The 18,800-nt window shown below is 33.1% G+C and overlaps 2 protein-coding genes across 5 annotated transcripts in view; one reads left to right on the forward strand and one right to left on the reverse strand.

Moving 5' to 3' along the window:
* Window positions 1-4,582, forward strand: part of LOC108911926 (EH domain-binding protein 1) — a 29,955-nt gene extending 25,373 nt beyond the window's left edge. For all 4 annotated transcript variants that reach the window (XM_018717002.2, XM_018717005.2, XM_018717003.2 and 1 more), the window contains 2 exons: window positions 868-1,056; window positions 1,976-4,582. In XM_018717002.2, coding sequence (XP_018572518.1) covers window positions 868-1,056; window positions 1,976-2,057 — 271 coding nt within the window. In that variant the 3' untranslated portion in view covers window positions 2,058-4,582. The remainder of the gene's footprint in view (window positions 1-867; window positions 1,057-1,975) is intronic.
* Window positions 4,583-11,777: 7,195 nt separating this feature from the next.
* LOC108911923 (pro-resilin-like) lies at window positions 11,778-17,179 on the reverse strand. The gene is made up of 3 exons (XM_018716999.1): window positions 17,098-17,179; window positions 14,484-14,762; window positions 11,778-12,017 (listed from the first exon to the last, which is right to left on the reverse strand). Exons 1-3 carry the CDS (start codon window positions 17,101-17,103, stop codon window positions 11,778-11,780), a joined length of 525 nt encoding a protein of 174 aa, XP_018572515.1. The 5' UTR covers window positions 17,104-17,179.
* Between the last annotated feature and the right edge of the window lie 1,621 nt (window positions 17,180-18,800).

An 18,800-nucleotide genomic window follows, 5' to 3' on the forward strand; every position in this document is an offset into this window, starting at 1 on the left:
TCAATTAATTTGAGATTTATTTAATGCTATGATTGAAATCCTACAAAATGTCTGGGATCCTGGAACTTTGGGTTCCTGTAATCTTGAGATTGGTTTCCCTTCAACAAAAACATGAGACAATCTTTTTGCGCATAACTTCCTTATGGATGAATGAATTTAGCTGAACTTACAGTCATCGATAGGTAAAAGTTAACCAAGTCTGATGTGGTAGAAACGAACCTTGTGACTATAAAACTGTAAGCATGCTCTATAAAAATTACCCTTAAAATCAGTTCTCCAATCAACTTTGAGATTTAGTCTCAGTAATCAGAAATCATAGAGAAGGGAATGAAATCTCAAGAAAACAAATCTAATATGATTGAGAATCAAAATAGTAGGGATGTAGCACAAAATTGGTCAAATTTTGGACTTGAACAGAGCGGCTGTAATTGCAACTGAATAAGAATTAAATTTTTGTAGACCCCCTAAACGTTAAAGAGCATACTTTTATTAAGAATTTTATCCTACACAGTATATTTGTTGGTTGAATCACACATAATACATGTCCTCAAGTATCGAGACATATGTAACTTTGTAACATTGGTTAGGCACAACCCATTCAGAATTTTTTCTTTAATTTTTAGTTTACGTCGTAGCAGAATATGTAGAAAAATAGTATCATTTAAGAAATACCACAAATAAATACTTTCAGTTAAAAAATTTCATCTGCTGTTTTGGGTCACAAGAATATTATTTATATGAAAGGGGTGGACTACAAGTTTCAAAGGTTCATTCACAACTTGAACAATTTTGTAAATGACAATTACTTATTATTTTTATTTGATTGATGAAGTATTTTTTTTTTGTTGTTAACTCGATCTATTTCAGAGAAAAAGAAGCCGATCTTGAAACAAGATACAGATTATTAAACGAAGAACTTCACAAAATAGCCTCTATCGAAGATTGGAGAAAAACCGAAGATCAGCGAAACAGGGAGCAAATCCTTTTAGATGAACTAGTACAGATTGTCAACAAAAGAGATGAGCTGGTACACCATCTGGACAATCAAGAGAAAGCGTAAGTGAAATTTTATGATACTGTTGTACTAGGGTCCCAAAATTGTAGGCACTGGTTCATTCTCAACATGTAGATCTGTGTGAAGAGTAAGGTGGTGCTTAAAACTGGATTATCTTTACTTGACCTTTTGCTCATGCCTTCGGTACACTGACGGCGCTACTTGTGTCCTGATTACTGCTCCAGTACCTTCCATGCTGATCATAGGATGATTTTTTTTAAACATCCAGTATTAAAAAGTCTATGATTGCAGTTTGAATTTTCTTTAGTGTTGAAAGTTCATTTTTAGAATGAAATCCATGAATCTTCCTATGAATCGATATTTAACATCGATTTCAATTTTTTTCCTGCCAAATGTTTTGATTGTTTGTCCACTTTTGATCGACACTCTTGTTAAGGAACTGCACATTTCGACAGCATCACTCACCACCTACATATCTGAGTTTCAAACTTGAATTCCCTGATAAATATCGTTTGTCATACAACGTTCTATTATCAATCTATTAATTTATTAAATTTGCTCGTTTAGGAGTACTCTAATTATGAACAGTTTGGCCATTAATGTCTGCACACAATTCCATTTTTAAACACACAATAAATAAAACTTGCACGCATATGACAAGAAAGGAAATGTCAAAACTGGGAACTGGAAACATTAAGAAATTAAATGCAGTGCTGTTCATTTTTCTTCTTGATGTCAAACAGAGATAGAAATGGGTGCCTTTAACAACAGAATATTCCAAGTGTGCTCGCGCAGGTACGCTATGCGAAATGAATTGCACATTACAATTTTCTTACAGAGAATACACAAAATTGTGAGTTGAGGCTATGAGACTGCCTACAATTTTGCAACTCTGGTATGATTTTTTATTATTTTTAAAAAGTTGTTTTAGCTGTAACTTTTTAAATCCAAATATTTTAGGATCGAAGACGATGAAATCATAGAAAAAGATCTCTCGCACATAGAGTTGCCAGCGAAGGATAGCAACTGCGTTATATCTTAACTATTACTTATAGAACTTCTACTACGATTTGAGGTTGAAACTTGCATGGTTTTTGAAAACTACTCTTCTCGAAATATAATAATTGGTGCTTGATGTGATATAGATTTTTTTGTTTAGATACGAAGCAATAGGGTTTGCTTTATATATTTAACTTTTTTCGTAGGTATACCATTTCTCAAATCTTGCAAATTTTAACTTGCAAAACGTGCAACTTAAGCCACTTTTAATTTATTTGACTAATACTAATCCTTTCCCCTCCTCCCAACCCTCGTTTTAATTTATAAAGACATAGCTTTAATTTAACACAAGAAACCAATTTGTTAATTTATGTATAGAACTTACATAATCAAATTAATGATGTGATGTAATTTATTAAACATGCCGATTTTTTTTATGTGTATATAAACCGAATTAAAAAAAGGAATATGGCTGTAAATTAGGCCATCCACTTTAGTAGTGCAATATCCTTCAGTGTGTTGTGAACTTTATGGGCCCTGAAAGGGTTCTACGTTTCAAAATCATATTTTCACATCTCCACCGAATGTCCCGTACTTATACAAATTTGGAAGTTAGATGTTTTAGGGTACGTTTTATATTCGATTTCTACCTACGAGGCATATCCACAAAGTAAGTACCCAATTTTTTCCTTTGCAAGAAGAAACCAGATTACACTCCTCACCGCACAGTTGGCGGGATTCAGAATAGCGACGTTCATTTCAACTCGCCACTACAACAACAGTTCTCAACTGAGACAAATGAGTGTGTAGCTCAAACAAACAAAAATGACAGAGTACCACAGTCTCAGTACTCTTATTTTATAGATATGCCTCATATTACAGTGCAACAATAACTTTAGGTTTACATAATTTAATTAAATGTCTATTACTTCTTCTGTAGGCATTTAATGCAAAATGTTCGATGCATACTTGAGATCCTTGTTCTTTGCCACCTGTTGATCGAATTTAAGGGCATTTTAGAAAGATAAAAAACAATATACAAATTGTCGTGAATGTATTTGTGGTGTGTTGTTTTTCAAAGCCAAAGTTGTTTAACTTTCGCTGTTCAAGGTGATCCCAAATTAAACTCTCCCAGAACTTAATGAAAAGTTTATGTGATTATTAAAGTCCGTGAGCAGTGCGTTACGTAAAAACCAGAGGCGCATACAGGACGTCACGATAGACACATTTACCACAATTAATTGTCACACTCTGGATCCCAAATGGCAATCGATGAATTACATTCGTTGTCAAAGCGTTAATATTGCTAGTTTTTCATGTCTTTTCTACGGAGCCTTCATAAATAATTACAAACCACATGACCGCCCAGCTCAGGCATCCAATATTGCACAGCTGGAACTGTCAACTAAAAATCCCCAAAATGTTATCTTCACCGATATTATTGATTCGTTTACAATGAACAATTCTTTAAAAAATTTGGGTACATTTCGTGAGAAAAAAATGTAAAAAACCTAAAATGGTGCTCTTGTTTGAAATCGAAAAGCCAATTGATCTAAAAATTTTTAATCTACTAGTAATTCTTACACATTTTATGGTATAAGCGAGGTGTGCTTTGAAAACAACTCCAAACCCCCAAAAATTAATTTACTAGAAAGGTGCAAGTCGCCATTTGCTCCTGCCTGTGGCACTTGGGCCACTTGTAAATATAATATTTTTTGAAACACCGTGTACCTTAGTTTTTAAACATCCTGTCAAAGTTTAATAATAACGTTTTCCAAAAAAAATTCACTCCATCTAAATATTGGATGTACTTTGGGTATCTCTCGCACCGACAAAAGAGGATTTTCGGCGAGGACTCTTTAAAGAAGAAATTTCTCTTAGGAAACGCTAAGAGGTCGCCTTCCGAATATGACGTTGGGATAGCGGCTCGCAAGGAAAACCTTTGGTAATGCCGAACTCCTCTTTTCGCGGCCTAATATGGGAGCGAGAGTTACCTACAGCATTTAATATTCATTTATATTAATTTACTTATTACTTATACTAAATTTCAATGAAATATATAGCTTTTTTTGTAAAAAAAATAGTTAAAATTTGATTCTAAAAAATCATGGTTGACACCCTGTATCTTACAAACAAAAGACATGATTTCGCAACTTCTACATTTTTTGCACTCATTTTGGCAACGCCCTGTAGTTTTTCCTGGAAAATTTTGAGTCTACCTAGAATTATCAAATTTTTTGTTTAAATTTTGTATACACCCTGGTTGTACGGAAACGAAGTACGGCATGTAATATATTTATCGACTCACGGACTTTAATCATCCTAAATCATAAATAAAAACTTTATAGTTTTTTATGATATTCACATACCATTTTTGAAAAGTAATTGTTAATTTATTCTCTTGTGGGTACACATGACCACGAATGACACATTTTAATTATTACGTCAAGAGTGCGAGCCTGACGCCGGACTGGCCTAATAGTTGCAAGATAAAGAATAAACACGGGATGCACCAGCATTCCAGGAAATGTCCATGGCAGATTGACGCCAGAACCAGATACTTATACATGCGAGCGACTCCATACTAGGACTCTCCAGCGAACGCTCGCCTCGACAACACGGGTCACCACTTGAGGGTTGCTTGCGGTATGCAGCAAAATAAAACTCTCTCAACAGTAAAAATAAAAGTATTTTTATTGAAATTAAAGTTAGTGAAAAAGAAGTGTTGTCGGGGCGAGCGTTCGCTGGAGAGCCTTGGTATGGAGTCGCTCGCATGTATATGTATCTGGTCATGGCACCAATCTGCCGTGGACCTTTTCTGGAACCCTGGTGCATTCCGCGTCGCTCTTTGTCCTTGCAACTATTAGGCCGGTCCAGCGCGGCGCCAGGCTGGCGCTCTTGACATAATAGTTAAAATGGATCACTTGCGGACATGTGAAGTACCCGCACTCTATTTTTTGTTAATAAGGAATTTTTTAAAATGGTGGCAACGATAGGAAAATCATATTTCTGTTTACATAAGAAAAATTACAAAGAACACTTACTCGACGTAAGTAAAAGTTACAACTGAAATGTTTTGACTATTAGAACATTAGTAAGTTTGTAGATAATTTAAAAACAATACAGTATTTGTTGTTATATTTAAATTTTTAGACATTTTTAATATTCACCAGCTTTGGATCTAAACTTAATTAAGGGATACTTGATTCAAATCAAATAAATATGTCTTTTGTATGAACATGATCAAATGCTTAAAGGTTTCTTTTTTAATATTAGTACCGAACTGTCGTAATTTATTATTTCATTTCGAAAAGCTGCAGAGACTGACCAGCATAGAGGAATAAAGTAAGTCCAGTTTTCTAGTATTCTATGATATATACTCGAGTCTTAACTGTTCTTTTGGTGGTTAAGGACTGCGTTAGTTTAAATGTAAATGGTACCTTAGGCGGATATAAGAGGTGGGCACTTTTATATGAATTTAAAAAATATATATAAATAAAAGGCATGAACAAAAGTAAAAATTTTATAGAACACTTTTAAATAGATATTTTGATATTTATTATTATTATAAAATGAGACTTTAATTATTAAAGGGAATTAATGCAATTACACAATGTCACTGTCGTCATCGTTAGTTTTGTCGATATGATTTCGATGCAAGATACATACACAGTCCGGCTATTAAGTTTTAAGATGGCGAAGTGCGTGTGCTATCTATGTGCGGAGCGACCAAGCAAAATTTCATTAGTATACGTGTATCATTCATGAAGTTATTAAAATTTTTCAAATAAAAGTCGTAGGATTTTGAAGGGGACATCTAATGGTGACCTTGACCATGACCTTCAAGGTCAAGTTGATTTTTTCAAATGGAAACATATTTTTGACGCGAGAAATGAAAAGAGCAGACAATTTTACATCCGACTATAACGTTGACCATGACCTTCAAGGGCATTTGAAGGTCATTTTAATTTTTTGTTGCAAAATTAATTTCCGTCTTGCCGAATAGTATACTCGGGGGTTTTCGCTGATTGCGAAAATTAAGTCAGAATTTGAAAATATTCAAATCCAATATGGCCGACAAATTTTTGGTAAACGTTTTTAATATTCGGATTAACACTTTGAAAATGCTTCAACCTACATTAAAACTCAAGCTCGAGCCGAGTATTCGACATATTGGATCGGCCGTATCGGACTTAACTGTTACTAAATTCTGAGCTAGTCTGAGTTAAATAACATTTTAATAAAAAATGCATGCCGCAAAGGGTTAATGGGTATTCTGGAAAATTATGGCGAGCCCCACATATCAAAAAGAAAATTATGAACAATATTAAAGTTTTGCCTGCAAAATACTAGAATGACCTTCAAATGACTTTTGAAATTTAAGGTCATGATCAGGTTATATCCGGAATTCTCAAAATTCTCCGCGCTTTCTATTTTGGTCTGAAAGATACCGGTTTCTATTTGAAAAATTAACTTGACCTTGAAATGACCGTGAAGGTCAAGGTCAATGTTGTAACAGTAGATGGACGTGAAATGGCCCGCTCTTCTCATTTCTGGTCTCAAAAGTAGAATTTTGCAACACAAACTAAAATTACCTTCAAATAACCTTGAAGATCATCGTCAAAGTCATAGTCGGATGTAAAATTTTCTGCTCTTTGCCAACATACTGATGGTTGATAGACGATTAGAGCGCTCAGCTTCGATGTTTTGAAGATCATGGTCAAAGTCATAGTCAGATGTAAAATTTTCTGCTCTTTTCAAACATTCTGATGGTTGATAGACGATTAGAGCGCATAGCTTCGATGTTTTCGCTCGTTCGGCTTGTGCGAGGACGCCCCGTCCACTCGTCTTTGTGCACGCAACAGGAAGACAGTCGGACGTGATATACACTTGACCGTATGCCATTTGTAACAGTTGATGCATTTCCGTGGCTGTTTTATCGCCCTTAAAACATAACTTGATGCTGTACGCTGTTCAATGCGTGCTTCCGTTGACAACTAGATAAACTCGTTTCACGCCTAACATTACAACTTCGTGGTAGACACACGTATCCTGGTGGAATTTTGTTTTTTCGCTCGAAAGGCAATGGCCGCACATATATAGAGCCACGCACTTTACCACAGTCTTAAAACTCAATAGCCGGACTGTGTTTACACATATCTAGAAAATTATAGTTTTTCAAAAAAACCGTTATGTTTAAAAGTATTTACAAATCACTTAGTGCTACAGCACCACCCATCTAATGTTTATTGTGTCAGTTTTCAATAAATTTATTATACGGTTGATAATGTTTCTCATATATCGCATTTATACGATTTCATCTAATGCTTTAGAAATTTAATATACCAAAGTAGCAAATTTAAGGTATCACATAAAGTTAAGTGCATAAATTTTCAGTTCTGCCAAATATATAATTTTACGTATAAAATTGCTGCTCTAAAGTATGATTGTTAGTCTTCCTTTGTACACTAATGAAACTTCCAATGGAGTATTAGAAGCGGTTTCTCTAAAACATCTATAGGTATTGTATTCGTGTGAGCTTCTTTATTGTTCAGTTGTAATAATGTTGAATGTTGTAGAAGACTAAAAAGTAATAACTTGTCTTAAGGAACCCTTAAAACATAGCTTTATGATGTAAGCTTTTTGTGGTTGTAACCAGTGTAATGTATGTAATATATTTTTTTTATCGTCTGTATATTTTATCGTTTATAAGGTAGGTAATTTAAGTTATGTAAATAAACACTTGATATCACTTTCTGATGTTGTTTGAATTTACCAGTTACTATTTATTTAAATGCTGTTAACTTTCAAAACTGAATACATCTCCGACAAATTCAAATTATTCTATACTCACTCAATAAATACATCGATAATTTGTTGGTTGATCCCCATTTTTGTTCAACAGGGGTTTTTAGCATTCTTTTAATACATCTACATAAAAAAATCAATGAATATGGAAAATATATATCTAAAGCAGTGGTTCCCAACTCTTTTGAGGTTGCAGTTTGCTACATCTGAAAACATTACGAAGCATTATTTGATGGAGGCGACTCATCAGACGTATTACTTTGAAATTTCAATTTTTAATTGCCAGCAACATTGACTTTAGCATCGAGTAATAGGACCATAACGTTGATGGCTTTTCTTTTTTCTCTTCAAAAATATGCGAGCAATACCGTTTCACTCACTTGATATTCTTTGTAATTTTCCATTTTTTAAAGCAATTATATTCATTTCATATATCGGCTGCGGTTTTTTGAGAAATAGTTCAATTGTAATGCCAGTTTTGAAAATTTACCTATCTTTCCAATCGTAACCGCGAAGCGAAGTAAAAAACTGCCCAATTAGAGCCGACCGAAGCGAGAACCCAGAGCCGATGCAGAAAGCGCGGCGCGGAAATGAAAATTTTCACCTCACTTTCCAAAATTCTGTCGTCGTGCTCAAAACCACTCCAAGCAGCTCAAACCGCTCCAGCCACAGCAGTCGACACTGCAGAGGCCAATGCTGTCGTAAGAATAATCCAGGGCGACACGGCGCGAAAACGGGGACTTTTCACCCCACTTTCCAAAGTTTTCGTAGTTACTCAAAAAAGTCGCTCCAACTCCACCGCAGCTGAATTCTACGAAATCGTAATTGAACGGAAACTCAATAAAGGTAAGACACAAAAGCAATTCCAGAAAAATGCCTAGGTCTAGAGCTTCGGAAATGGACAGGATGGCAGATCCGGAAGGTGGGAAAGGTGCCGCGCTAAACCAGATCACGCAACATAACCACTAGCGGAGATGCACCTGCTTGTGACCGAACGTCAACCCGATCCATCGTTAGTTCAATAACCAGAGGCAGATACCTGGCCAGAACCTGCAACACTGACCATGTGCTTATATCCATACATACCTATTATATGTTGTCAAATATCCATGCTCAAAAGTTCAAACTAAAACATAAAATTATAGAATTCGCATCTTTGTTATATTCTCTCAAAAAAACAGCCACACGATCTTTTCAAACTATCCGCTTAGGTCCGTCCTGACTACAGCGAAGACCCTCAAAGGATAGGTACCTAGCTCTTATGCTATCATATACTAATCCTTCTACGAGGCGTAGTGAAAAAAGTCCCTAAAGCTTATACAGGTTCGGAAAGTCCCGATAGTACATTGGCCGTTACGTAAGAGCGATAAAGTAAGTCATAGAAATCCGTGGGATAGACAAGGATGGTTCCATTGAAGACGTTTCATGATCTGAATAGTCACTCCCACTTCTAGCCCGAAACGGCCGTTAACTATTCAGATTATGAAACGTCTTCACTAGAGCCATCCTTGTCTGTCGCACGGATTTCTTTACTTTACTTTGTCGCTCTTATGTAAAGGCAGATGGACCATGTGGATTTTCCAGCCCTATATATGTTCTCTACGGAGGTCTTAAATGACGATTATAAAAAAGTGCTCCCTCCTTAAAAACAGTCTATAGGGTCAGTTGAAACCCTACAAAACCAACCCTTTTAACTCGAAGACAAGTGAAGTGCCAAGTGCCTCCTTGGACCCAATTAGGGCATGGACCATTATCCTGAAGCCAGCTGCAACGTTCTGAAAGATAAAATTGTCAAATCCAAGGAACTAATAGAAATCCGCAGCTAATTGAACAGCCCAATCTTTTATTTCCACGATATGGTGTCCAACGTCTGAAGAAATTTTATTTCTATCTATATCTACTTTTACTTTGTGCATATACAAAACAAAGCAGAACTGGCAGAGCAGAATAAAATAATTATTTATACATTTGCTATGCATTCTCCCTAGTAAATTCAATTAGCAATTGAGATTTTAAAACGTGATTCAATTAGTAAATTGATTTCCTTAATGTTTTTCTTTTAAAACTGAATATATAGCAAAATTTTAATATTCACGACGATAAAAAAATTGATTGATAAAAAGTCGATAAAACATTTCATCTTCCAATACAATAAATAACTATTACAGGTGCGATAATCACAACTTCTAGTATACAAGGCGGTGGCGTGGCAAAGAATTTCTAAGAAACACGAATATTGAGGATAAAAGTTTTATGCAAAAATATTCGGGACATTTTCTGTTGTATGATCTCTTGAGTTAAACATAACAGATGTAGCTTAGGCCAGCACAGAAGATTAAGAAAATCTTGTTTCCTAGTCCCTCAATTCCTCATTAAAATTTTCCTCAAAATTCGCCTATGTTTCGGCGACATAACATATAACATAACATAAAAAGAATTCATTCAATTTTTCACCGATCTTTCTAATATCTCTCGCAAGGCTCCGCAGATGTCGTGATTGCCGCCAGAATCGTCCCAGGGACATCCCCGACGATGCGAACAAGCGCACGACCGAGCGCAGCGTGCCTCCAACCAACTCTACTATGTCTCCTGTTTTAGCTGTTGTAACTGGTTCCATACAGGGTGTCTCAAGTTCCAGGGAAAAATATTTCTTCCTTTCTGCATACCAAACTACGTAATACTGACACAAGGTATTAGTTTGTATCTACTGGCAGAGAGCGACCTACTAATCTCTAGGTACCTACCATGAAAACATGACTAGGTAGCAAGTAAAATAAACTTTTAAATTAATGACATCGTGAGAAACAAACTACTTATGTCGATTTCTTCCACTAGATACAAAGCACCTTGCGCTAGTGCACACTAAAGTAGCATTGTCAATTAAGATATGACATAACTTGTAGGTTATATCTCATCTACTCTCAAAATGTTATTTTAATTTATTTCTAGATATTGCGGGTGTTATTCAATGTAGGACGGGATTGTAATCCCCAGAGTAGGTGATTCCTACAATATCATTAGTTAGAGGCTCTACAATATGAAACATTGGTTTTTATAAATATTCAAGAACTCAAAATATAGACTTTAGAACAGTATGTATGTACATGTAAAACTTTTTCAAATATTAACTAGTGACGCGGAAATTGAAAGAAATCCAAGAGGTTTCAACTGTCTAGAATGTTAGAGAATATTTTCTTGGACAGATTTGGACAGAAGTGAAGACAATATTCGATTGGTATCCTGATAGTTTGTTGCAATGTAGGCATTATCTTTTTCAAGCCTCTAAAAAAGTTGCTACATTTAAAATATCTTTTTTATGTTATTAACATTGTGGGTGATAGGCACATTTCTACTTTTGTAGGTATATAAAAAGGAATGAAAATTCAGATTATTCAATGCGAAATATTTTATTACAAAATATACATACATGTCTATACAAAAATATAATACTTCAGTGACTACTTCTCTACGCATTATAAATATGGCATTAAATAAATATATTCCTTTACAAAATCAGTAGAGAACTTATTTTTATAACTGTATAATACATCCTCCACTGAATTTGCGTAAATCGTAATCCATATTTCATTATCGAAATTCATCGTCATATTAATCATACATTCTATATACTTAATACAAAACATTAAAGCTATATCAGCCCAAAAGGGAAGGTACAATTATTATATACTTGGTAATGTCATGGAAATCTGTCTAATTAATTTCAAGATTAGTAATTCCTGATTTTAACACTATGGTATCAGTAATGTGGAGATCAACTTAATCCGTAAACTTAGTAAATTAACAATAAAATAAAATGTTATAAAGTGATGGTAAAACAATATACTTCCATGAATGTAAGCCCGATTAAATGTTTTAACAAAATACTTTCCATTCGTATTTCACATATTACCAAGCATGTACGAAAATTGAAATTGTTACTACCCTAACTACGAAATTAATACTGGTAACCACCTGGTCCTCCAGATGGGTAGCCTCCTCCAACCTGCTGGTATGAAATTTTGGGTTTGTAACCGTCCAAGTCGGCGGTGTATTCCACGGTTTGTAGTCGACCATCGGGGAGTAGGACGAAGTATTTTCCTTTGGCTACGTCACCTTGTCTTTCCTCTTGGTGGCCGAAATCGTTACCGGATGGAGGATCTTCTACGTGGTATTCGAATTGGTAGTTAGCTGGTTCCTATAAAAAAATATATAGTAATAAGTGAGTCTTCTAATATTCAACTAGCGTTAGCATAATCTTCTCGACAGGTTTTTGTCCAATCCAATTATCTTCATATGAAGTTGTGTTGAGGAATGTTTTGAATGATGAGGCAGTGGAAGAGGAAAAATAATTCTCGTTTGTTTTGACTGAAACTGAAAAACTGTTCTGCCATTCAGAAGTCATGAATTTTGCATCAACTAGAAAAAAATTGCATGCAACGACATTTGAATTATCAAAAATCTTTGAATTTAAATGGAACAGAATGATGAAAATAAATTTTAATGTAGTGATGAAGTAGATGCTGAGAACGATGACGATGCATGATTTGGATGGAGAAATTATTAAGAAACTGTCCATTCGATACAATAGGTCTGATCGTTTGTGTTGCTCGACTCAGTGCAACTGATTTTAAAGTCCAGTTATTTTGAGAGTTGACAGAACACAGAAGCAATAAAAGCAAATTATTTTTGCGACGATGTCCAATTTCTATTATTACATAATCTAAAAAGAAAACATCATATGCATCAGAATTTGATTATAAAGAACACGGAAAAGTCTCCAATTATATAAGGCATCGAAGATAATTTATACTTCATTTTAATTACTTGCCAAATTGGAATAATTTTCTGCGTCGCCTTTTGTCTATACCTCATTTTTGAGAGAAAAAAAGTGAAAACATGTGACTTATACGAATAAAATTAATTTATTATATGCTTCAGATTAAATTTATTTATGCAACGGGTAGCAGATGTTCTAAGAGATATTTCCGAGAAGATAGTAAGAAAGTCGGCTTCCTGCAGCGTACAGGACATCTAGACATATTTAAGCATATGTAAATTCAGACAGTTAGTGTATATAACAGTAAAGAATGACTGTAACCTACGCTTAATATGTAATTCTATTGAAGATTAATAAAAGTTGGGCATATGAGCAAAAAAGTAGTTGCAACATCGGTAAAATTAAAACTTGAAAGTAAAGAAACTACCAAATTGGACATCAATAAATTCATATGTTACTGAAAAGATATATGTAAACAGATATCCACTAATGCAGCTGCTATGAATTATTTTGACAAGATTTAGAAGCGTAGAAGAAAACATACTGATTAGCAAGATGTAATAATTCTGAAAGCAATGAAATTGGAAATAATACGCGATTCTAACGCATCAATAAAGAAGTTACTACTACTACTACCTATAGTAGTACTAACTATATTTCTCATTTTCTTTTCTGCTAATATTGAAATGGAATTCTAAAATGTGCTCTTCTACATTTTGGAATCTATTTTTTACAAACATTTATTCTTAAAATAATTATACTATTTACTTAAAATGTGACTTGGAATTTGTGCAAAATGAATAATTCATTGATAGCTACCGTGAAGTGTTAATTATTTGCAAAATACATTCTTGTTCTCTGATATTATTTATGAAGGTATGAATTCATTAAATATGCAACTTGATATCTAAATGAAATTTTTACGTAATACTTTCACCGTATTCCGATTGCTTTTATGTAAAAATAAAACATTTGTAAAATAGTTTACTGTATTTTTATGAGTAATAAAGTCTTGTTTGACTTTACGATTACCTTCTATAAAAAAATCTTATGTCATAAAACTTGCAGGTAATTTAAAAAATATTAATTTAATGAACATATAGAGAGCAGGGAACTCGCAACACCGAAATATAATCGGTTCATTTATTATGAATAATTAAACACGCTTTTCGTTTAAAAATTCTCAAATCCATTTAATACAGTTGCTTTTGTACATGAAGTACAAAATTGAGTAATGGTAGTTTAAAAGGATCATGACTGTAAAATAGACAGTGGAACAGAAGAGAAGTAGTTCGACTGAAGTATACATGCCTGCATACAGCATAAGTAGCAGATGTTTTAAATCTACTACTAAATCACTTAAATCTAGCTACATGTTCTTCGATAGTCAGGATTTCTTAGACCCAGTGCATAAAGACATTGAAGGAATAAAAACATTTTCTAAAAAAGGATCTGCAGTGGCTTTCCTATAATTCTATTAAGCAGGATTGGGAAAAGTTGATGAAACACTTAATAATAATAATGTTAACTGCATCCTCAAAGAAGTGAACTGATGATAAGCAGAGTCCGACCAAGATCAGGCTCAAAGAAGTTAGACTTTTAACTGGATACTGTTTATAGAAAAAGCATCTCCACATTAAAAAAATAGTAGAGAATTTGATACAGGTGAGATGCAACTAGAAAGAAGCATCTGCATTGCACATCCTCCATAAGACCATCGAGACTCATCCAAGAAGTAATCTTAAGATATAAAAGATTTTGGAACTGCCTTCAAAAAAATTGTAATGATGATTAGACACACGAGTTAAGAAAAAGCTGCAGTAGCTTGCCTTAAAACCAAATTAAACTTTTTCAATTATTTAATTATCTAATTCCCAAACTCACCCCTTCGTAGTCGTATCCTTTTCCATATCCTCCAGGGGGTAAGTAAGCTGCATTGGGGGCACCGTATACTGGTTTTGGTGGACCATACAGATTATTCGGCCTGATCACAGCTTGGGTTTGTGCAGGAGCTCCATAACTATTTGATGGAAGAGAAAATGGTTTTGGGGCTCCGTACTGATTTGAGGGAGGGATGTATTGGTTGGCGGGCAGATACTCGCTGCTTGGTACTGGAGGTTCAGCGAGAGCAAAGGAGATGGTGGCTAAAAGTACTACAGCGACCTGTAATGAAATGGAACATGTATATTATCTGTAAATAATAGGTACAAATATACAATGATTATTTTAATGCTACTGTTACAAATATAGGTAACAAAGCCTTTTGGTTACTTGACTGATATTGGAACACGTTAATAAAATTAAACAGAATAGTACATAGTACAAAGTAGTATCACAGTACATAACTGATAGCTTTATGATGTGAATATATTTATTTTTCTCATATTCTAGATTCTAATGGTGTGCATTTCATCAAATAAACAATCAAAGACACAAATCAAACAAGTTTTTTTTTTAAATTTGAGCAATTGTAATCTCATATACACGTATGTTACAAAATTAAAATCCATAAATTAAGTATTAAGTTTAAAAATGAGACACAATAAATATACAGGGGTACTGTCCAATAAATTTACTACACCTATAGCGTTACAAAAATATATTTTATTTAATTGGTTACCATTTAATAGCGACATTTTCTACACTTACAACCATTTTAAACTGAACGCATTTCTAGGTAGGATATTTATATTCTCATAATTTTACATAATGTGTTGTGTACACCTCTAATGATTACAAAAACACCCATAAAGTGCTCTACATTGCGAATTACGTTTAGTATGTAAGTGTTTACACATGGGCTTCATGACACTTATACGTTTCTGCACACTTGTGGCGTCTGTACAGATTGAATAAGCGATATTTCTCAAAGCTGTAAAACGGAATCCGCAGTTATATAACTTCCTATTCGGTTGAGACACTTTTGAGATTGTTGTTCGTGTGTATTTAGTACCCCTGAAGCACGATAAATTGAGTGCGTTGCACTTTATTCCAGCCTAGTAATCACCTTTATTCTGTTTTTATTTCCACAAATCCATTTCCATGAATTGTGATTGGGAGATGGAATCAGAGCAATGAGATGTTGTTCGTGTAGCCTCGATATACCATTTGTTATACTGAATATTTTGTTACGTCAAATAATGCAGTGCATGCAATGCAGGATATACAAAATAAATAAACAGGATAATCTTTTAGATAATTTAAAAAAGTATGTTGTACTGCATAGTAAAGTTTGATACAAAAATAACTTATTTTTTTTATTGCAAAAATGACATCTTTATTAACGGCGAGTGGAGCAAGTTCATGAACGAAATAAGTAATAAATTCTATTTTTTTTTGTCGTATATAAATTGCAATGAGAATTTTCCTTATTGTTGTTGTGACATAAAATTTGACGTAACTATGAGAATTTTCGGGTGTATCGCATTTATTTATTTTATTTTTTAAACCGATTTGTAAAAGTTCATGCAAATTTTGTTATTTCTTTTATTATTAATTGAGAAAATCAAAATGTGACATTTTCTTTTCTGTCTTTAAAGGCGAAGATATTTTTGGTTCTAGGAAGAAAAAATTTCGCTTTCGTATCATAATTTAATGTAACCGTAAGCAGGTAATTATATTTCCTCAGAGTTACTAAATAATACCTAAATAATTAAAATCAAACATTTTAATTTTCCACTGAGGCAAATTGACTAATAAGAAAGTTTTGCTACGATAATCTGTAATAATTATAGCAACTTTTCTTATTAGTGTGGCAATAGTAACCTTTTAAATATAAAAGGAAAGTTTAAAGAAGTAAATAATTGAATCCAGTTAAGTGCAAAAAGATCACTTATTAGTGTCTAAAAAGTTACTTCTTTGAAGTAAAGAAAAATATTTGCTGGTATTGTGATAAAACTTCCTTTAGCAAAATATTTATTATTGTGACAACAGCATTTTAGAGACTATTTAAAGTAGATATTTAGAGTTAATCAATTTCTACTTGTAACTAAAAGATATTTCTCTCGGTGTACAAGCTCGGTTTCTTATTGCCATTAAAAAAATAAAGGGCTTTCCTTTTTTTCATATCCTTAGGCATAGTAATGGATATACCCGACTATGCTTTCAATAATTTTCAAATATCTTCTCAATATCATAATAATAATAGAATTAGTAGGTAGTTACATCCCGTAAGAAAAAGTATTTTCTCTATCAGATTAAATATGTTAAATTTTATTTTTTGAAATGTTTAGAAATATGATTAGAACTGGGTAATCACTAATACAAAGTATTGTAACTGATTTAACTATATGCTTTTAATAAATCAATTATCATCGAATCAAAAAACTTCAGACAAAAATGAATAAAAGTTTTATTTTAACAGGAATTAGATTAGTACTGCTGGACATTACTCTTAAAATAAAAAAAGTGTCATTGTTAGAGCAAGTAATTCTACTTCCTTATTTTTTTATATACGAGTATAATGCTAGTATATAATATTTATACTTTTGTTCCTTACCTTCATCTTGCACTGGTAAATTTCCAAAAACTACACAAAAATACTTGTTAGGAAACTAATATACTTAATTTAAGTATTCCCGATGATGAATTAAGATGATCTGATTGTAGTAACCTCTACCGGAGCTTATATACTAAAAAGACAAAATAGTGGGTGCACATCCACAAACCACGAAATATTTCACTTTCATCCAAAACCTTGCCTTAAGACCATCACTCTGAAAATTCTTACACCCTACCGCTCATCTTTGCCCCTCTCACTTGTTTAGCGCCAAAGAATGAATTCTAAGATGTAGCCCATACGTTCAGCCTTAAAATTGTTTATCAAGATGTACTTGCAAATCTTTCAGTGCGATCAGATCGATAACGTAGAAGTAGAACAATTGGTACTGCTGATTTATCGGCAAAAAAGTCTTTTCTATAGCAATAAGAATAAACGTAAATTGTCTTATTTAAATAGTTGCAAAAAGTGATTTTTAATTTCGCATTTGTATTGTGAGTAGGATTAAAATGTTTATTTTCTTCAACCAAGTATATATTTACATAAAATCTCTGCATAACAATAGTATGTGCCTTGTTACTTGACTAATTATTTTGACATTATAAATAGAACACACGTCAATTACGAACATATACTGGTCAATAATATTTCCGCCTTTCGATAAACGAATTTCGTATAATTTTCTATAATTAGACTGTTGCCATAAGCTGTAAGTATATCATTTTTGGAATTGTATCTCTGTTCCTTAGTTTAATTTTAATTGAACGATTTAAAATCACGACTTAATTGAAGAGAGATTTAATTAGAGATCAGACTGCCCAATAACTAAAATCGTAAGTTAACTTACTATCATCATATGTGAAGCAAAAAGTTACCTAATAAACCTACAAAAATGTAGAGGAATTTTCAAGCATTGTTAGAATCTGTGTTGCATATTACAGTAATTGCTAACATAGGTATGTTATCGTTATTTCACTAGAATTTATATGACTCCAGTCGAACAGAATAACTACAATTTTTTAATTAAAATCTACAAGAATGAAAAATACCAAAGGCGGTGTAACTATATACCTTTAAAAGGCGTTCTAATGACTGAATTTACTGAAGAAGTATTTATGAAAACAACAACGAGAGTAAGGATTTTTTGGCCGTTTTACAGTAAAATATATACCGGGGGAAACATTACCTTGTAGTTTATTTGATCTCTCAAGATTTTATTTAATTGAATATTTCTTCTACACTGAAAATACAGAAAATGTCGCAGAAAATAATCTTAATTGAACCAACTGTTTTAGATGCATGGCGTTTATTTATTTTTTTATAATTATTTTTCTAAATGTTCTATTATAATCCCTATAAACTGAAAAGAAAATTCAGATACATCTCTACTTGAGCGTTAAGCTTTAACAGAAAAAAATTGACAACAATGCATTCGTTAGAGGTATTAAGTAATTCAATTAAAATTTTGTGTAACGAAATTTATGTCCGAATTATAATTATCTTTCAATGTTATTTTACCATATTAGACTTTATTGTTTATATTGTCTAACAGATTCCAATTAAATATTTTCTTTATTGGTACGTATTATTTTATTATTTCTAGATCCATAAAACAGTGTGTTTTGTAATGTATCTAATAATAGAAACATGTTGCAAGGTTTTATACAGTGTGTAACAGATTTAACATGGAAAGTCTCTTCCAA

Source organism: Anoplophora glabripennis, unplaced genomic scaffold (assembly GCF_000390285.2).
Source record: "Anoplophora glabripennis isolate ALB-LARVAE unplaced genomic scaffold, Agla_2.0 scaffold580, whole genome shotgun sequence".
In the NCBI taxonomy this organism is placed as follows: domain Eukaryota; kingdom Metazoa; phylum Arthropoda; class Insecta; order Coleoptera; family Cerambycidae; genus Anoplophora; species Anoplophora glabripennis.

Bases quoted from the DNA above. Each gene is read 5' to 3' on its own strand.
- LOC108911923 (XM_018716999.1), bottom strand. The intron at 12,018-14,483 runs GTGAGTTTGGGA...ATTTTTTTATAG, and splicing joins AAGGATACGACTACGAAGGG to GAACCAGCTAACTACCAATT.